We start from the raw sequence: 21,918 nt of genomic DNA, 5'->3' as shown, positions 1-21,918 counted from the left end.
AGGTTCCCCCTGCACCGCCACCCACACAGCGCCCCTTTACCCCCAACCTTGACTGAGGGAGGCGAGCACTGCTCCAGAAGTGGGCGATTGGAGGGCCACCCTCAGAGGAGCTAAAGGCAGTGACTAATTGCAAAACAATGCTAAATATTTTATAGGCATGAGCAGACGATCAAGCATTGCCGAAGCAAACACAAAGAGTCTGAAGTGGTCCAGAGATTACAATAGTGGTCAATGCGGCGGGAGGGTGTGAGTGTGTGTGTGTTTTAAATGCTTAACACTATCCTCTGATAAAAGGATCGCCTGGACTCTATACACAGTGTACCTTGTTTTGTTAAACTCTAAGGAGAGCCAGCTTCCAACAATTACCATACGTTAAACCAATCACCCACCACACAAGGACAAAGGATGTGTGTGCAGGGCAGTTGGCACAGGGCATGGCCTGCGGCGAACCCCCGCACAGGCAGCCTATCCCACGCTGCGGTTGGCCACAAGGCAGCAAGCTCCTGTAGCCAAAATCCCAGCAGCATGCCAACTACATGCCATGCACAGCCTTCGGAGTGTGAACAAGTGGGTTGGACTTTGGGCCCTGGTTCCATCCACCTGGGGCCAAAACATGCACATTAAGAGAAGGGGGCATGCAGCCTCCTCTCCGATCCTTAATTGGCCTCGGGAACCCCAATCTCCAGGGCCAAATACAATCAAATAGGAGAGTGGGGCATGAAGCGCTCCTCCTTGAGCATTTTTGGTCCCCAGGGACCCCACCCAGTAGGAGGCATGCTGCCCCACTCCACAAGCCTTAATAGGCCCCAGGGGCAACATCACACGTGGCCAAATACAATAAAAACAAGCATTTGCAATGCAATAGGTCTCGCATTATTAAAGTTTGAGCTATTGGCATTGCCAGTAGCTTAAACTCTCGCAAATGCAAGATAGGTCTCATATTTACGCAAGTTTAGACTATTGGCATTGTAAATGACAATGCCTTTTATTTATGTTCCAAAAACAAAAAAATAAATAAAAGGCATTGTCATTTACAATGCAATTTGTTCAAAGTCACGTAAATGCGAGATCTATTCCATTGAAGTTCCTGTCAGGCAGAAAAATTGGGCGAAATGGCATCGCGTTTCCTGGAGACTGAGGCTAGAGCGGAGAGGTCTGTTGTGCTTGATCTCCGGCTTGGTTAATCAGACCGTGTCTGCAGCTGCCCTTCGTCTGGACTCTCACACCAATGCCACCATAAGCTCCCGCCAGACTGTGTAGGCAGAGGTGAGGCTGAGGTGTGAGTTACGACGGTGCCAGGGTCCACTTTCAACAAGCATAATAAATACGGACTAAACATATTTTAACTTGTGACCTCTCCTGATACACAGAGCTCCGCTTTCAGTACATTAACCTCATGCCCTGAAACACCTTACTAGCGTTGGTACACGTAACTGGGACGCTTCACACAGATTTCTGCATCGGGCACTTTAACTCCCCTCAGCGAGGTTACAGGCAGTGCGCTCTGGACAGGAAAGTTACGTAAACATACCTGTCAATAGTTTACAACAGGAAAGTGACACATTTTAAATAAAATAAAACAAATCGGGACAACGTAATTGGGACAAAGTAGCTGCCTTTGGGGCAACTAAGGCCTGAATAAAAACCCCAAAATAAACATTACTGCGTGTGACACACAATAACATGGTCATTGACGCAACAACGTATAAGCACTGAAACAAGAACACGCACAATGTCATAAGAACACACAACCAGAAGCCAAATCATAGACACATAAGCCCAAACATCTTGACACACGAGCATACATAGTGTAGCACAAAAGTACACATGCTGTGATACATAAGAATGCATACACTGTCCACAGAACACCCAGACAAGAGCACAGGAGCTGCACGCAGACAGGCACCAGAGCATACATATACACTGACATAATAGCGCACATACAGTGGCATAGGAGCACATTCACATGACAGAAGAAAACCCTCACACTGGCACACGTCCGTACACTATCTGACACCAGTTCACCATCACACACAACCGTATACACGCGAATACAAAAGCATAAACACTGACACAACAGCACCTTCATACTGACGCGTGTGTACAGAATCTGACTCAATAGAAAACAACATGTGCCACAAGAGAATATAGACACTACAAGATCATACACAAAACACAAAAATCACACGAGTACACACTGACACTAAAGAACACACAAACTTACAAGCCCATACATACGATGACACAAGCACATACAAAGTTATACAAAAACATGTACAGTACTGCCGTAAGAGTATACACATGTTGACACACAAGCTTAAAAGCACTGACACCTGACAATGCACATAATTGGACACAAGAACATACACATCCTGACACAGGAGAACACACAAGTGCACACACTAACACAAGAACACACTTAAGCACGAGAGCACACGCATTGACAGAAAAGCACACGCACTGATCCAAGCGCACAACCACTATCAGAAGAGCATACACATCCAGTCACAAGAGCACAAACATGTACAAACTGTCACCAATCATACACAAACTGACATTCGTGTGCATGTACAATACGACACAAAAGAGCAGACAGTGACACTGGGGCACACAAATATTGATTAGAGAGCACCTGCACACTCTGACCAATGAGTACATAAGCACCAACAAAAAGCTTTCACAATGTGACACAAGACAAACGTGCAAACACAAGAGTACACATACACTGTGATGCAGAGGCGACAAGAAAGCATCATTGGACCCATAAACACAAAAGCATGTACCCACACACTAACAAAGGTATGCGCACACAGGAACAAAGTGTAACGACAGTGACACAAGAGCGCACACGCGCACCAACTCCACGGTACTACAAGCAGGTGTACACACTGAAAAAATAATATATACTCACACTAGAGCACCTAGGGTAACACAAAACGTAGACACTAACACACACTAACACGACTGAGAGCACACACTGATACAGCAGTGTGCACACATGCATTTACATAGAGTGCACACAAGTGTTCATCGGAGCAGACATATAGACAGGGGCAAACACTCGCACAGGAAGAACGACCAGTGCTGCGAACTTCACGGACGGGGCTGTTTTGAGAGTACATACAGCACTGAACACTGTCCTCCTTACAGCCCGGTCCGCACACGTGCACCGTTCCGTATTAGGGGACGGCGTTTTTTGGGTTTTACCAGGCACTTTGGAGTGAGAGGCAGGGCAAGGGTAATTCAGGCCAGCGTAAAACCCTGACAGGAAGGAAAGTGAAGTGAAAAGAACAAACATTCCCCTGAACAGATTCCGGTCTGTGTAGAGTTAGGGAAAAGAAGAAAGAAGCTAAATGAAAGGGAAAGACAGACACATTGTACTGACTGCTTTTTGAAGCCCCGGGATCACGTTTCACCGTCCCGAGAGTTGCAAGTCTCTGCAAAAGAGTCGAATGTGTGCGTTTTGCGTGTTTTTCTAAAAGCGCTGTCGCTGTGCAAAATTCAGAGGCAAGTTCCCACACTGTTCCTGCGTTTAATAGAAGCCATGAGCCCGCAGTAGACTGTGTGAGAGACACGGTTGTCAAGTCACAGGAAGTGGTAGCGATCACGAAAGTAAAAGCGATCGCTATTGAAAAACAAAGAAGCCCCTCGAGTGGTGTGCGCGCGCCACAGCGAGACATGTGGCTTCAATTATCGCGCCAGTGTCTGGGCACGATAATTGAAACCACATGACGGCCGGTGCACGTAATAGACACCAACAGGCCATGGGCGGAGCAATGTGCCCGCCTTTGGCCTATTGCGTGCTCTGTTTGTGAAAAACACGCACGCACAAGCCAATCGCGGGGATCAAAAGAAAAAGCACATGCACGAGCATATGCCATTTCTAGGTACGTTTTGAAACCCCCTACAAGAGGTCTCTCGCTGCGCGAGCAGTGCTATGCACTGCAACTCTAGGCGCGAGACCTAAAAAGGGGAAGGGGTGGCCATGCAGTCCCCCTTTTGAGCCTCATTAGACCCCAGAAGTGCCATCTGCCAGGGCCAAATAGAATAAAAAAAAGGAGGGGGTAGTGCAGCCACTTTAAACATAGTGCATATCCATTTTAAACGGGGAGGGTGGCCGTGCGTCCCCCCTCCCCAAGCCTTCATAGGCCAAGGGGGCCCCATCCCCATGGCTGTATTTTATTAAAAAGGGGAGGATGGCCGAGCGGCCCCTCCTCCCTGATCCAGCTCACGTCCCGGGGGCCCCAATCCCCAGGGCCTGCCTAAAATAAAAGGTTGATGCTCACCTCAGCACCCACCAACCAACACATTGGAGACTGCAGGGAGTCCCTGGAGCATTTACAGGCTCAGAGCTGGGGGTAACGCAGCCCCTTCCTTTTTACTTAAGGTTACAGCCATGGGGGTTGGCATCCTCAGGGAATTTGTAAAGCTCAGGGAGGGGGGCACCTACTTTTTTTTTTAAACAAATTCAGCCATGGGGAATGGGGTCCACCATCAGTTCAGGGAGGGAGGCCATGAGCCCCCTCCCCTCAATTAAATATTCTCGGCCTTGGGGATGTGGTCAGTGGGGCCGTAAATGAGCTGGGGTAAGGGGACCCTATTGACGTCCCCTCCCCATATGGTTAATATAAAAAGGAGGGCTGCCAGTTATTAATTTTTTTTGGCAGTGATACTGCAGGTCTCCCGCGGGATAGCAGCAAAACTTGTCCATTTGTTACTGCATTTTTGCCCTGGGCGGTCCCTCCACAGGGCCTAGGGGGCAGGGTATCCTTACCCTGCTCCATTACATTACATTTTTTAAACTTCAGAACATGGGACTGAGTCCCCGAGTCCTGCAATGGATGCCAGCAACATATTCCATGCTGCTGGCAGCCAAACTGAGCTCATGCTCCAGCAGGAACTGGTCTACAGAGAGAGCGAAGTGGCCCAAGGGGGAAAAAAACTCCCTGGGCCAATCAGAAAGCTATGTTTTTTCAAATTGGGTTTGGAGAGTCCCTCAAACCCACCCATCCAGATATATATATATTTTTTTAAACCTTAATTTATCATTAACTACTGAACGGATTTACACCAAATCATATTAAGCACAATCTGTGAATCAAAATCTAGCTTCTTGCCAAATTTGGTGCAATTCCCTTCAGCAGTTTTTGTGGTAGTGCTGCCTAAAAAAAGTGTATGGAATATGCATGGGGGTTTTGTGTTTTTGGCTGGTGAAAACTTATCACTGCAGAAGTTCATGAGCAGCGCTAACAAAGGCTTTGATGTCTGGTCGCGATGTAATTTTAAATTTTCAAATGCAGCTAAGTGAAGGGTGAGTTTAATGTTTAATAATGATAATAATGTAAAAATTACATCTCTAGCATAACTTGCACCTTGCAACACTTAAAATAAGCAAAGTGTTGTTAATGCAGCTTAAAGTAGAAAGTTCGGCTGTTGACTCTGCCTGATTACTCCTTCAACATTTTTATCCCGTTTGCAGCTCTGTGCCACTATTTCACGATTTGTAGTATTCAATGTTGTCACATGCATTTTATGTAAACCAATGTTGAAAACCCCAGCATATAGTTAATATAAAACTCACTGCAGATTCTTTTTCTGGAGAGTCTCGGATCTTCGTCACTGTTACACATAAGTCTCTGTTCACTGATTTTGAATTAAGTAAGCTTTATTGAACAGCTTCTCAGAGTGGCCTCACAGCTGAGGCCGCTAATCCAACTAACCACTTCTGTAACAGCGCATTCCATACACTACAAGTGGAATGCATGGTCAGAACATTCCATTAAACACGGACCTACATCACAAACATCTCAAGATGCCTTTCTTGGAGTACACTACATACTATGTAAAAGATGATTTCAATGTAACTAGTACCCAGAAGGGATGTGAGGGCCTAATTGAGGTTCCACTGTAGATTGACAAAAGGTTTCAGATCATTCAGAGAACGCATTGCTAGTTTATTAAAATGGATATAAAACATGTAAAACCATTCTCCATCTGCACTGAAAGGCGGTGAGAATAAGTCTATGGAGTGGGCTGTAACACAACTGGCTTTAAAATGCTCCACAGAGTTTGCCTTTTCCCTAAAAAGCCTAAAACATTAAAAATACATGCCTTTAAGGGATGCCTGAACAGCACTAATGAAGCTTGCTGCATGCATCCCGACAAGACATCTGATCAGGACACCGGTGTCCATGGCACAGCCCAAACAGTTTTTTGTGTCAAGGCTGGCCCTCAACACATATCTTGTCATGTCCTGTCTATCTTGGACTTTTTGGGCAAGGGCATTTCTGAACTTGTCAGGGATGGCTGGCAAGATTTCGCAGGCCTTTTCCCAAAGGGTGTGTGTGTATCAGCTGAGAAGACGGACAGTCTTCAGAGGGGCTAAGGGCTAACTTGGCAGAAAAGAAGACTCTTTTGACACATGTGTCAATGCAGTGCTGAAAGTAATGCAATAGGGTTGACTTTACTTGTATAAATGTGGACCTTTAAGCTATCAGGAGTTCAACGATGAGTTAGAAAGGCCGGGTCTCCATGGGTTGACCTATGTCGCTTAGTTATTGAGCAACTAACGTGGAAGGGCTGAGCACAGCGTCGTCCTATATAGGTGTCATTCCAGTGCGGAGTTTCTTTACGTGACTGTTTCTGTGCCAGTAGCACGGAGCAACATCAGAAGGCTGACCAGTGTCCAAATACTAAGGGTCTACAGGGACCTTATTAGGTAGAGAAAATGGTTTATAAAAAAGGCAGGATGGGAGGGTCAGTAAGGCATCTGAAGGTAGACAGAGTCTCTACCATATATGGTGTTACCAAAGGTAAGTGACTTGCTCACCTGACAGAGACTTCTAGCCGCAGATTCCTGATCTTAGAATAGATATCAAAGCAATACCGCCTCAGAGGTGGGTCTGCGAACTGGCTCAGACCAAAAAGTTCTGATGGACCTAACGGGCAAAGTGCCCACCAATACAGACCTGACTGACCAGGCAGTAGTATTTGTTAAATGTGTGCAAGAGGCCCACGTAGCAGCCTGACAGATGTCCAAGACAGGAACTCCACAAGCTAACGCAGTAGTCACAGCTTTGATTCTGCTGGAATGAGCCTACAAGCCATCGGAGGGTTGCTTCTTGGCCAATGCATTGCAGATCTTTATGTAAAGTACAAAACATCTGAGATGGTCCCTTTCTGCACTGCTTTTCCTTTCTTTGCTCCAGTGAATCCAGTAAAGAGCTGATTATCCACCCGGTGTTCTTCGGTGCAACTGATTTATGACCATGCCCTTTTTGGATCCAATCACAGGAATCTCTCCTCCTCCTTGGAGGGATTAGGCTGAGCAAAGAAGGTCAGAAGCCTGATGCTCTAGCCGTTGTGGAAAGGTGTCAACCACTTTCGGCCAAAAAACAAATGGCACGGGTTCGTTAGAACCAGTTTGTCTGGGAAGAAGCTGGTGCACGGAAAGTGAACAAAAAGCCAGTATCTCTCTGACCCTCCTGGCTTGCGTGATGGCCACCAAGAAGACTGTCTTGATCGCCAAAAGTCTTAAAGGGCTGCTATGAATGGGCTAAAAAGGGGAACACATCGAGCAGGTTAAAACCAAATTAAGGTCCCTTTGAGGCCTAACAAAATGTTTGAGAGGAAACGTATGCTGAAGAACATATCACAATGGGTGACTTAAACAGGGAGGGTTGATCTGGCAACCATAAGAAAGCAGAGATGGACGGAAAATACCCCTTAACTGTGCCCAGAGCAAGTTCTTGCTGAGCAAAGGACAAAACAAACAACACTTCAGACAAGGGTGCAGAAAGTGGGTTAACATGCTTTTCAACATACCAAGCACCAAATGTGTCCCAGCGGAAGGCATATACAGTTTTGTTGATATATGCCTAGCTGCCATGATGAACCCTCAGACTTCGGGAGGGTGATCAAAGACTCAACTGCCACTGCTCAATCTCCATGCATGAAAGCAGCATGTTAGCAGATCCGGATGTAGGACTCTGACCTGTTGCTGTGACAGGAGATTTTTTCAAAGGGGCAGCCTCATCAGAGACCCGAAGATTATGCTCAGGATTTCGGGAGCCACTAGGATGAATTGGGCTCAGTCTGCCCTACTCTTCCTCAGAACTCAGGGCAGGAGTGTTATCAGAGGAAAGGCGTACAGAAGGCCAGCGTCCCACTCAAGATGAAATGCGTCTCTGAGCGAGCACTGCCTTGGAAACGCCACTGCACAGAGGAGCTGACACAGTTGTTGTCGGCAAATAGATCTAACAAAGGGGCAACACAATCATGTAAGAGACCTTGCAGTACCTCTGGATGGAGATGCTATTTGTGATCCGCAAAACAGTGACGGATGAGTTTGTCTACCCTGATGTTCAGAGATCCCACCAGGTGTTTTACGACCAGGAATGTCTCCTGACGCTCCTGCTATGGACAGAGGTGCAGGGACTCCTGGCGCAGAGCCCCTGACTCCAGCACGCACTATTTGTTGCAGTAGCACTTGGCAGTAGTGTCTGTGAAAACCTGAATCAACCTTCCCTTGATGGATGGAAGGCAGGCTTCAATGCCAAGCCAATCGCTATCAACTCCAGCAAGCTGATGTGGAGCTGAGACTCTGTCTGAGACCAGAGTCCTCTGATCTGCACCTTTCCGAGGTGGCCACCCAACCCAGGAGTGATGCCACTGTCACCATTTGAAGTGGTCACAGCGGAAGTAGAATAATCATTGAAATAAACATCACCTGAAATAAATCAATTCACTGTCATATTCCAATATATTTATATCAGCATTTATGATCTGCAGAACATCGATATAATTGCACAAATGTGCTCCAAGAAAAAGAGAAATGAGTGCTCAAGGATGTGCTAAGGTTTTGGTTTAAAGAGAGGAGAAGACAAAATGTACAATATTTTCATGGTAGATTAACAAAGACCTGTCCAGCCACATTGTGGGCTACAGATACATGAAAATTTACAGTATTGGAAAGATACAGTAAATCAATCGCTGTTGTCTATACGTGAAGATAACTACGGTACAGGTTCACAAATTGAGACCGTCGACATTTCGACCCAAACACTGAATAAAGGAAAGTTTGTCCTTAAGACGGGGTTATTTTTATTTTAATCTTATAAGGCACATAGCTACCCAAGGGTTTCCCGGCGCCGTCTGACAGGAACAGAAAGAAAAAAGAAAATGCTCTACATATTAAACAACCAGGTTTTTAAACACTTACGGAAATTCTCATATATAGTTTCAGTCCGAAGGGACATAGGGAGGGAGTTCCACAAAGAGGGACCTAAACAAGAGAAGGACCGACCGCCCATTCGTGACAATCTGGTCCTAGACACAGTAAATTTTGCCTGAGTGGCGGAACGTAAAGGACGTGGAGGGAGATAAGGATGAACTAAGGCGTTCAAATATCGGGGTGCTTTACCAAATTTGATTTTGAACGTATAGCTCAGGGCTTTGAATTCAATACGATTCGCAAACCCGAGCCAATGAAGATCCATAAGAGATCTTGAGATGGAAACTGTTTTAGGAACCTTACAAAGTAGCCTGGCCGCCGCATTCTGCACCATCTGCAGTTTGCGTAACACGTACTTATTGACTCCTAAATACAGAATGTTGCCACAGTCCAGTCTAGAGGTGACAAGAGCCTAGACCACGGTTCGTTGCGTAGACAGAGGCAGCATCCAGAGGATTTTCGTGAGCCATTTGAGGATAGTGAAGCAGGTCGAAGACACTTTCACCGCTTGTTGCTTCATAGATAGCTGATCGTCGATCATAACACCTAAATTCCGGACTTGATGATAAGGCTGGGGCAGAGCGCCCATTTCAGACGGCCAGTGTTGAGGTCCCCACATGGCTTTGTTCTTACCCAGAATCAGCACCTCTGTCTTTTCACCATTGAGTTTAAGCAGGTTGGCTTGCATCCAACCTGCTATGTACCTCAGCCCAGACAGGAGGGATAATGATTTAGACGTCCTTTCCGCAGAAAGAGAGAAAACAATCTGGGTGTCATAGACATAGGAGAAAAGACAACCCAGCATCTTCAGCAATCGTCGCCAGAGGCCTGACATAGATGTTAAACAAGAGAGGGCTAAGAACCTTGCGGACACCCATAAGGTGAAAAATGAATATTGGAACTGGGCATGGGAGAAAAGACCTGGAAAGTGTGATCAGTCAGAAAATCTGCAAGCCAATTGAGTGCAGAACCAGTTACTCCCAATGATTGCAGAGCATGCAGTAGCATGGCATGAGAAACCATGTCAAACGCAGCACTTATATCCGGGGGTATAAGTGCCAGTGTCCCCCGTGTCAACATGGTTACGTAACATTTCTGTGACTCCGAGCAGAGTAGTTTCAGTTGAGAACCCGGGTCTAAAACCAGACTGTGAGCCATGCAAAAAAAATTGGGATTCAACAAATGATGTCAATTGAAGATTTATATGCTTTTCCCAAATTCTGGAAAAGGCCGGAAGCAAGGAAATGAGTAGGAAATTAGACAGTAGCGCGGGTCGGCAATACATTTTTTTGAAGTGGTAGAACCATCGCGTGCTTCCATGCAGATGGAACCATTGCTTCCTTTAAGGAGACATTGAGCAACTCCATAATTAGCAACAGAGAAAACTGTTCGAGTTTCTGAAGCACAGTGATGGGGATAAGGTCCCTGGGAGAGCCAGATCTAAGGCTGTCCAAAATCCACCTGAAAGAGTTACTATCCAGGGGCACCCAAGTTTCTAGATGGTTGATAGGTGCAAAGGGAACACAGCCCTGCAATTCCGTACTTCTAATTGACTGAGAAGAATTCTTGGTTAGCTGAGTGGCATTGATAGGCTTGGACTCATTGAGTGTGGAGTATATTTTTTCAACTTTACTGAGAAAGAACATGGCAAGATCTTCACATTGCAATTCAGTAAGATCCGGGGATTTGGGTGGGCATGTCGCGGCTGAAAGTTCTTTGACAAGCTTAAACAGCTTCTTGGAATTATTCTGTGCCTTGGAAATGGAAATTTAGGAACCCCAGCCTCTCTTATATTTGAAGTATGTGCGGCAGGTGGACACAAGCATCGAACAGGCTCCCATCAGATACACGTTAAGTGCACCCTGAAGCTATCAATTCCTTCTGGTTCCTGACCCATGCTACGTATGCAAAAGTTTAAAGATACAGGTTTGAATCTGAAAACTAGAAGTTGCAGAAACCGTGTGTGTCCAATCACTACTGCATATTGCATTGAGTCCAAGTGCAGAAGCGATGGAAGACGCATTACTGATCGGACCTGAACTGTATAACTATGGTAGTGCATTAGACAGATGACTAGGTCCTGATGAGACCGGACTAGTAGGTACAGGTCCAAACGTTAACACCCCACCCCCCCTTGGTTGTTTTCTAACTGAAAGGATGTTCAGTATAGGTTTACTGTTCGATACAGTCTCCTTAAGATATTTAATTAACTCTCAACCTATGGATCTATACAGGGTTTAACATCTGTACCGAATATGCTACTTACCAGTATGCATCTGTTCTTGGCATGTAGGGCTGCTGACATTCATATCTGTGCATAGATCGCCGCCTAGTGTTGGGTCCGGATGATTGCATATTGTTGTCCTGGAAGAGTCTTCGAAGTATCACGAGATAGGTGGCTCCTCCCCTGGACTACAGTGCGCATGGGCATCCTCTCCATCCTCAGATTGTTTTTCGCCATTGTGGCAGTGATGGAGTAGATACAGTAAGTGCTGACCATGCTATACAGTAATTCTGAGTGCTGCAGCCGCTACAGGCGCCGGGGAGGAGGGTGGGCGATATGAATGTCAGCAGCCCTACATGCCAAGAACAGATGCACACTGGTAAGTAGCATAGTCGGTTCGAGGCATGTGGGCTGCTGAATTCATATCTGTGCATAGATTACATAGCAGTCCCTCCATTAGCGGCGGCTGCCCGTGCCAGCTGCAGCAGTCTGAAAAAGGGTCTTGAGAAAAGCCTGTCCTACAGCTGCCTGCTGTTTTGAATGTACATCTACACAGTTGTGTTTAGTAAATGTATGTATAGTGGACCATGTGGCTGCTCTACATATGTCCTCTAAAGGAATGTTCCCTAGGAAAGCCATGGACGCCCCTAACTTTCGTGTTGAGTGGGCTCTTGGAGGAATCGTTAATGTGCGTTTAGCTTTTTCATAGCAAATTTGAATACATTTAACGATCCATCTGGCTATCCCTGCTTTGGAAATGGCGTTGCCCTTGTGTTGTGGAGAAAAGGCAACAAACAGTTGTTTTGTTTTCCTAAAATCCTTTGTTCTGTCTATATAGTACATGAGGGCCCTCTTTACATCTAGTGTATGGAGCATTCTCTCTGACATTTTATGGATTTGGAAAGAAAACAGGCAGTTCAATAGTCTGATTCATGTGGAACTGCGATATCACTTTAGGCATGAATGTGGGGTTGGTACGTAGTACAACTCTGTTTGCGTGAACCTGTATGAATGGCTTTTGAATGGTTAGTGCCTGGAGTTCACTAACTCTTCTCAACGAAGTGATTGCCACTAAGAAAGCTACTTTCCAGGTGAGGAATTGAATCTCACATGAATGTAGAGGTTCAAAAGGTGGACCCATCAATCTGGTGAGGACCACATTCAGGTTCCACACCGGTGCCGGTGGGTGTGTTGGAGGAATCACTCTTTTGAGTCCCTCTAAGAAGGCTTTGATGGCAGGCACTCTGAATAAAGAGAGGTGCTGCCTGTTCTGAAGATAGGCTGCTATTGCGGTTAGATGTATATGGATGGAGCTGTCTGCCAGATTGCATCGGTATAAGTGTAACAGGTAACAGATGATGTTCTGAATGGATGCATCCAGCGGATTAATGTCATTGTTTTTACAGTAAATGACAAATCTTTTCCATTTAGCCACATAGCAAGCTCTGGTCGTGGGTCTCCTGGCCTCCTTGATGATATTCATACATTCTGGAGGCAGGTTCAGGTAGCCAAACTCTAAGACTTCAGGAGCCAGATCGCCAGGTTCAGCTGTTGCGGATCTGGGTGCTGAATTTCGTCATGGTTCTGTGTTAAAAGTCTGGGTGTTAGCCGCAGCCTTTGATGCGGCACCACGGAAAGTTCTAGCAACGTGGTGTACCATGGCTGGCGTGCCCACATTGGAGCAACCAGGATGAGTATCATTGAGTGTTGCCTTAGTTTGCGTGCCACTAGCGGTATGAATGGCGCTGGGGGAAAAGCGTACGCAAATCTGTCTGACCAGTTCTTCCATATCGCATTGCCCTGCGACTGTGGATGCGGGAACCTGGCGGCAAAGCTTTGGCATTTTGCGTTTTCCCTTGTGGCGAATAGGTCTATCTCTGGATGACCCCACTGCTGGAAGCACGGTTGGAGTACTGATGGATGTAGCTCCCACTCGTGCATTTGGTGGCTGTGTCTGCTGAGCAGATCCGCCATTTGGTTGTCCTTGCCCGGGAGGTGTTCTGCCATGAGGAACATGTTCTTCTGAATGGCCCACCTCCACATGCTCTGAGCCAGATGAGACAACTGTGGAGAGTGTGTTCCTCCCTGCTTCTGTATGTAGTACATGGCAGTCATGTTGTCCGTCCGGATCAACACGACATTGTTGCACAAGTGCACTTTGAATGCCTTCATTGCCAGGAAGATTGCCATCAGTTCCAGAAGGTTGATGTGCATCTTCTTTTGCTGCGTCGTCCATAGTCCCTGCACTGTGTAATTGAGGACATGAGCTCCCCATCCCTGGAGAGACGCGTCCGCCGTCAATATTATTTGTGGAACAGGCTCCTGGAACGGTCGGCCCTTGCAAAGGTTTTGTGGATTCCACCAATGCAGAGAGTTGTATGCCTGACCGCTCACCAACACCAGGTCTTTCAACTGTCCTTGAGTCTGATTCCATTGATGTGCCAAGCACTCCTGAAGCGGGCGCATATGTAGTCTCGCGTGCGGGACTATGAAGATGCAGGAGGCCATCATGCCTATCAACTGCATGAACACTCACGCTGGAAGGGAGTGTTGAGGTCTGAACTTCTTTATCAGCAGTTGCATGCTGTTGATCCTCACTAAATTTGGCTGAGCTGTGGCTGCCAGAGTGTCTATGGTCGCGCCCAGGTACTGCGGTACGTGGGCGGGTTGAAGATGTGACTTTGGATAATTCAGTGAGAATCCCAGACTGTGAAGAAGGTGAATGGTGTGGGATATGTGGCTGGCACACTGCTGGGCTGACTTTGCCTGAACAAGCCAGTCGTCCAGGTAAGGGAAGACGTGAATGTGCTGTCTCCGGAAGTGTGCAGCCACTGTCGCTAGGCACTTGGTAAAGACTCTGGGCGCCGTTGTTACTCCGAAAGGGAGGACTTTGAACTGATAATGCTGATCCTGAATAGTGAACCTGAGATATTTTCTGTGTGATGGGTGTATGGGTATGTGGAAATACGCATCCTTCAAATCCAGTGTTGCGAGGAAGTCTCCCTGACTGAGTAACGGTAGAACCTGCTGGGTGAGCATATGAAAATACTCTGACAGAATGTATTGGTTGAGAGGTCTTAGGTCCAGTATAGGTCTCAGAGACCCGTCCTATTTTGGGATCAAGAAGTACAGAGAGTACATCCCTGACCCTCGTTGTTCTACAGGCACGAGCTCTATGGCTCCTTTCTGCAGCATACTTAGTACTTCCTGCTGCAATAATGTCAAGTGCTCTGCGGACATAGGATGGTGTCTTGGTGGTATGTTGGGTGGATTGGATGTTAATTCCAGACAATAACCGTACTGGACAATTTCTCTGACCCACCTGTCTGTGGTATTCTCCAGACTGGCAGGAACTGTTGGAGTCTCCCCCCGACCGGTGTTATGTGGTCGGGGGGCAGTGACAAGACGTCACTGTTTGTTATTGGCGGAGGACCTGGTGTTGTTGTGTCCTCATCCTCTGCCTTTGGTGCTGGATCCACGATATCCACCCCTATTGTTCTTATTATAGGTACTCTGGGTACCTCCTTTATTGTACTGCTGCTGGGACCCCTGACCTCTAGCTGCTCCCCTATTCCCGGGGCGACGAAAGGAGCCACTCCGAAACTGCTGCGACTGTAGAGCCCCCATAGATTTTGCAGTTTCAGTGTCCTTTTTAATCTTTTCTAGTGTAGTGTCAACCTCGGGGCCAAATAAAAAGTCTGGGTTGACTGGTTGATTCAAGATATTAGTTTGAATTTCAGGTTTGAAACCTGATATTCTCAACCATGCGTGCCTCCTCAACATCACACTAGTGTTGATTGCCCTTGCTGCAGTGTCAGCTGCATCTAGTGCGCATCTGATGGACGCATTTGTAATGAGTTTTCCCTCTCTGATGAGGAGCTCTGCTCCATCTTTGTAGTCATCTGGTAGGTGTTCTATCAGTGTTTCTAGGGTATCGTAGTGTGACCTGTCGTATCTGGCCAGGAGTGCCTGAGTGTTGGCAATGCGCCAGATGTTTGCCGCTTGTGCTGCTATCCTTTTTCCCGATGTTTCTAGCACTTTGGACTCCTTGTCCGGAGGAGGAGCATCACCGGTAGTTTGCGAGTTAGCTCTCTTGCGAGCATTAGAAACTACTATTGAGTCCAACGGCAATTGACCCTTAATGTACATTGGGTCTCCTGGGGCTGGTGTGTATTTTTTTTCTATTCTCGGGTTCAATACCCGTGCTCTGGTTGTCTCCTTAAAGATGTCCTTAGCATGTTTAATAACCCCTTTTAGCATTGGTAGAGTCTTGACCGTTCTTTCTGATGTGGAGAACGTGTCCACCAAGAAATCCTCTTCCACAGAGTCAGAATGAAGTTCCACTCCGTGATTGGCAGTCGCTCTTTCAATGAGGGTGTTAAAAGCAGCAGTATCTTCAGTGGGAGATGGTTTTATATTATAAATATGAGTGTCAGGAGCATTTTGTGGGTCTCCTGGGTCATTAGGGTCTCCCCATGCTTGATCCTGGTCTTGCTGTTGTTCATCAGGGTCATTATCCACAGGATAAGTGGTATCCTCATTATAGCCCTCTCCTGCATACGCCTTCGAGTGTGCGGGAGAAAAGGATTGTGGTTCCTGATCATATATTTGGTAAGGTTCCACAAGCACTGGTGTCGAACCTGACGCCATTGTCTTTTTCAGTGGAATTTTGTATGATTCCAAAGTCTTTTCTGGAACAATTTTCCGCTTGCGGAACGACAGTCTACCAGTGTCTACGTCGATAAACTGGTCCTGTGAGTTTTCGACATCTGTTCTTTCTGTGGACACTGTTCTTGGTTGTTCGATACTCCTTCTAAGTTCGAACATAGTTGGTGTCCCCGGTGGTGGCAATCCAAATTTGATCGGTGCCGGCGCCGAGTGAGCCTTGGCGACCTTGTTCGGTTCGGGACCTGTTTTCGGTTCGAGAGTGTCCCGTTCCCTGATGCGCTTTAGGGACTCCAATACCTGTTTCAACGTGAATGCCGACGGTGCTTTTGATCCGACAGGCTCTTTGGAGACAGGCCTCGACGCGGTCTCCGGTTTCTTTCCTGTCTTCGGGGCTTCGATCCGAAGTTTTGGATCGACGCCTTGTTGATCAGGTATTTTGGCAGTCTCAGCACTCCTCGGTGTTGATGTAGTCGGATCGACCACCTAGACCTTGGTCGTTGGTGCCCCAACCTTCGGTGCTAGAGGCCTCTGCGTCTGCTCGGGACCGAGGGCCTTCTTTTGTTTCTCGGTGCCGAAGTCCTTTTTTGGTTTCTTGGTACCGAAGTCCTTCTTTGGTTTTTCGGCTCCGATGTCCTTCTTTTGTGTCGACGGATTGGAAGGTTTCTATGCCTTTGATCCGACCTGAACCAGTTGCTCTTTCGGTTTCTATTTGACCGGTGCAGGTTTTGGTTTCGATTTCACGGAATCGACTCCAGTCTTTTTCGATATTTCTGGCTCTTTTGAAATGTTCGAAGCCGGGCCTTCAGGCGGGGCTGTAGAACGATCCGACCGATCTTGGGTAAGGCCCGCAGGCGATCCCTCGACCTGAGCCTTATCAAGACTATCTCCCTCGGCCTCCGCATCGACGGATTGGCCTAGCTCCTCGCCTGAGCTATCTTCCTCGGCCCCAAGGGCCTCATCGTGTCTCCTACCTCGTTGACGACGTCTTCGTCCTAGAGGATCTCCTCGAATTGTTCCACCTCTTCGACGCTCTCGACTTCTTCATCCTCGGTACTGAATATGTTAACCGGGTTAGGTGCCGATTTTTTGGCCTCCAATCTAGCCGCTCGTCGATTCCGAAGGGTCTTTTTCGACCGGAACCGGGCGCAGGCCATACACTTGGTCTCATCATGATCCGGTGATAAACATTTGTTACACACCGGATGGACATCGACGTGTGGATATTTTGCGTGACATAGAGGACATCTCTTGAAGGGAGTCCTCGATTCCATCTTCGGACGTCGATCGATGTTCGGACTGAAACTCGGTCCGATAAGGGTGAATAAGGTCGAAAACAAGTATAATAATTTATCTATACCGAACGCAAACGATACCGACGATATCTAAAGGCTTTTGGCCTTAAATAAAGTTTTCCTAACTTGAGCTAAGATAAGCACATCCGAACCCAATGGCGGAAAAAAACAATCTGAGGATGGAGAGGATGCCCATGCGCACTGTAGTCCAGGGGAGGAGCCACCTATCTCGTGATACTTCGAAGACTCTTCCAGGACAACAAAATGCAATCATCCGGACCCAACACTAGGCGGCGATCTATGCACAGATATGAATTCAGCAGCCCACATGCCTCGAACATATATGTTCACCTCTTATGAGTACTGTGTCGTCGACACTATGTTTTTATTGTATATACATTGCACCTTACTTTGATCAGATGAACCAGCTAACAAAAGATGCACTTAACTTTGCAAAATGGTTCACCGACTGGGGCATGATGCATGGGGTATGCAGGGAAAACGTATTTTATTTCCCAGTGCAACGCCGGGACATTCACCTCAGTAGATTCAGTGGGTCACTTGATGTGCCCATAATGATGCACAACAAAGATTATCCAGGAAAACCCTCTGGGAGGCTCTAAAGACAGTAATCTGGGACCACTGCATTGGGGAGACATCGTTTAGTTTACATGCGATACATCGCATGCCAGTACAAAACGTGCATACGATTACATCGCAAGTCGTTACAACGACTTGCTGTAGGGAGCAGAAGGTGTTGGATTTACAATCCAACACCTTCCCTGCTGTTGCACAAACTGGAGTAGGAGTAGTAAATTATACTATTCCTAAGTCCAGAGCGCCCCCTACAGCAAGTCTTTGAAACGACTTGCGATGCAATCGTATGCGATGTAACAACGCGTTCGCTGTAACAACCACGTTGTAATGGCATGCGATGTATCGCATGCAAACTAATGTCATATATTCCTGCATTGCCACAATGTTGAGTGAAGGGCAGATGATGAATGCTCCTGCACATGGATGTAACCTTACATAAAACTCAAATTAGAAATAACATGTGCAGTTAAAAAAATACACAGAAGTTGCTAGATGTGAGGAAAAAAGATGATTTTGGTATGAAACTGGTGGATCAAACTTCTTTACGGCAGCCCCACAATGAGGGCTAAAAGAGTGAGGATGATTTGGGTGTCCAATAAGGGATGAGAACGGGCTACCTTTCATGCTCTTTGCCGTGGCACCAGAGCCCTTCACACAGCTCCTTAGAACCAAAAACAAAGGTAAGGGAATCCAGATAAAGGGTGGGACACATGTGATCTTGCTTTATGCTGTTCTTGAATAATGGGCATGCAGGAGATCACCTAGATTAAATGTCTAAGGTAATTTAGAAGTTGGCTTCCAAGCTAATTGGTCTGAAAGCTACGGGTACCTATTGACCAATGCATCGAGGGTGGCCCTTGGACGCTGGCAACAAAACACATCTCATGGGTGTGAAGATATATCACAGAACCGAGTACCTCATGGCCAGTAACTTGGGTACAGTTCTGAGGAATCTGAAAGGCAGCATGGACTTTTGGTCGTCTTTGAACCTATCAGTAATGAGCAGGGTGGCATTGATTAACAGGGTGTGCCTCCGAAAGTTCTTTATTACTTTGCCAAACTCCCCATATGGGCCACAACGAGCTGGTTCAGAAACCTGGAAATGTTACTCTGGTGCTTTATATGGGCTGGACCCGACACATCAGCCTTGAGCCCTGCAGCTGCTGCTCACCAAGTGTGATCTGGAATTACATAACTTTCAATTAAAAGACTTTGCGGTGCAGATTCAGTGGCTAACAGGTGGTCAGATGGGGGATTAACCCAGAAACTGGATCAAATGAGTATGGCAGTATCCAGGGGTGAACTGGTTGCATGTATTCTAGACCCCAAGAGGACATTGAGTGCACCTAATGCCTGGATCGCAATGGCCATCACTGGCTGAGAGAGATGGGCATGTCAACCAGCTGTTGTATGCACCTACTGTTCCATTGGTGGGGCTCTAAGATTGTATAGGTTATTACACAGCTACTACCCAAATGCACTGGACAGAACCGGTGATCTGTTTCATAATGGGCGTATAATTCCACTCAACAGACTGACAGAGGAGTTTGACCCCACCTCTCTGTTCTCAAAGTAGGAAGCTATTACATACAATGCTAAAGGTAGATGGGGATCCAATGCTACGGAACAGGAAACCCACCAACTTTTGTAATTAATGTTCACTGCAGGCAACATTCATAAACCAATAACTTAGTTATATAGATTCTAACTTGAAATGACTAAGCCTGGGCATTTATGGACTAAAGCAAAACTGAAAATTAATCTGAGTAGGTCACACATTGATAAAGAGTGGAAGAGGGTTTTAACACATACACATAGGGTTCTCTAGGAATGTTCCAACATGAAAACACTCAGTTCAACTGCATGCATATAACATATGACGCCTACGAGAAAATCTCATTCGGGGGACAGAATACATAGGCTTTCCTAGATGCACTGAGGTGCAGGTGTTTGGAGAGAAGTAACTGATAAACTGGGGACTCTCCTAGAGGGAAGGATTGCATGCACCAGAACTGTGCCTCCTGAGCCCACACTCAAAGCCGAAAACTAAAAAATCTGGTAGCAGATTCACAGACCTGGTGCTAGTTTTGACCAAAAGGTGCATAGCCATGCACATGATAGCTTTATCTCCTCCCCAATTGGTAAATGGCATCAGGATGTCAGCAGATGGGCTAAATCTGAAAGCCTAGTGTTGCATGCACAAAAGAAAAGACATTGCCATTATCCCGTTTATGGAAGGAAATTCATGTGAATTTTAAAGCCATTGCGACAACAGAATAGGATAGGTTCCAACTGGGAATTGTGCGAACATAGGGATTTAGTCTTGCTCCTCCCTCCTTCGGTAAAATACAGTGATAAAATACAGTGAAGCCTCACCCAGGAACTGCATTAAAATTCATAACCCCTAATGGATTTGCAGAAAGTTATATTTTGTTGTTTAAGGTTCAATTACTTCATACATAATCTGTGATAATTTGCAAACCTTCTCTCATAACCGAAACCATGCACACATTTGGTAGAGAATGCTATTAAATTCAATTAATCATTTTAGTTATGTGATAGCCTATGTAAACTACGCATTGCTAAAACATGTATCTACTGTAGTGTTGACGAGCACAACAAGTTAACTCACTATGAAAGAAAATCTATAAAAAGATAAAAAGATGCTTACAAGACATTTTAATAGACGGTCAAAATGGTCAAGCAAACAAGAAGGCTTGATTTAAGATTTCCAATCATAAAACATAAGTGAAAATTAAACAGCTCTCGCTTCGGTAAGACCTTTCACTATGTATCAAAAAAGATTTTTTAAACCTATCATAAGATATCAACCGTGCACTATTCTGCATTTAAAATGAGGGGGGAATAGCGACAGACTTCCAATAGCGCAATAACTGATAAAGATGTTTGTACCTTTCCCAGTTTTTCACATAGCTCTGCACAAAGCCGGAATTCCTTTGCATAGGTCAGGCACTTTAATGCCAATTTTGGTTCCTGGCATTCCAAATAGGTCTTGGATAACTCCATGTACTCCATTTGTTTTTCCCTAAAATAAATAACTCCAATAAATGTACATGCACTTTCATAAAACATAGACAAGTTTCCAAAAACGGTGCTAGAGAAACTTTGTATATCACCAATAATTCAAAATAAAACATTTAAAATTGCATTTTAGCGCTTACCTCGGACTGGCTTTCTTTGTTTGGACTTTAAGAACACTATCGTGTGCTAAGGCAAGCTTTTCTTTGTCGCGGGCTCCTCCCTTCTGATAACATTTAGCTGCCACCTGAAACACAGCAGAGGGAGAGTCTAAACATGTTCCCTCATATTGGCTATGGCAATACTACAAAGACATATGAAAAAACAAATCGATGCTGTAACAGATAGGCTCATTATACCTTTCAATTATTCCTGTGTGGTGAATACTATACACAGAAAAATCTGATTTTTAACATTCTGGAAACATTTTAAAATGTTGAATAGGACAGCAAACAGAATTCCCTCCAGCAAAACTGGTAGCAATATTGGGATTTCCAGATGACCATATAAGCGGTGTAATGAACAATAATTAATGCATGGCTGGCTGTGGCAAAAAAAGGACAACAAGACCGAGCATGTATCTGGATGCACGCCAAAGTGTGCTTTCAGCTGATAGGTAAAAGACATGAGCCATCAGACCACATATTTCGACATTTATCTTCTTGTGGTTAATCTTCCTGATCATACAGTCTGATCGAGGAGGCCAGAAATCCGTAGAAGAACTGAATCCCACTCAGAGTAATATTTAATAGGATTCATTGGCTTCATTTTTTAAGATACATTAAAAAGCATCACAATAGCCACGGAACAGAAATCTGGTGAAACACAGAGTTGACATTATTTTGAGGATGTTTACTCCTGATCTA

The 21,918-nt window shown here is 45.9% G+C and overlaps 1 protein-coding gene across 3 annotated transcripts in view; it reads right to left on the bottom strand.

Annotated features, from left to right (window-relative positions):
- Positions 1–21,918, bottom strand: part of TRANK1 (tetratricopeptide repeat and ankyrin repeat containing 1) — a 1,100,402-nt gene that overhangs the window by 255,573 nt on the left and 822,911 nt on the right. For all 3 annotated transcript variants that reach the window (XM_085607558.1, XM_085607559.1, XM_085607557.1), the window contains 2 exons: positions 21,196–21,299; positions 20,927–21,059 (listed from right to left, as the gene is read on the bottom strand). In XM_085607558.1, the coding sequence (XP_085463684.1) occupies positions 20,927–21,059; positions 21,196–21,299 (237 nt within the window). The remainder of the gene's footprint in view (positions 1–20,926; positions 21,060–21,195; positions 21,300–21,918) is intronic.

This window comes from Triturus cristatus, chromosome 5_2 (genome assembly GCF_964204655.1).
Source record: "Triturus cristatus chromosome 5_2, aTriCri1.1, whole genome shotgun sequence".
Lineage (NCBI taxonomy): Eukaryota > Metazoa > Chordata > Amphibia > Caudata > Salamandridae > Triturus > Triturus cristatus.
This window is presented reverse-complemented; position numbering and strand designations above follow the sequence as displayed.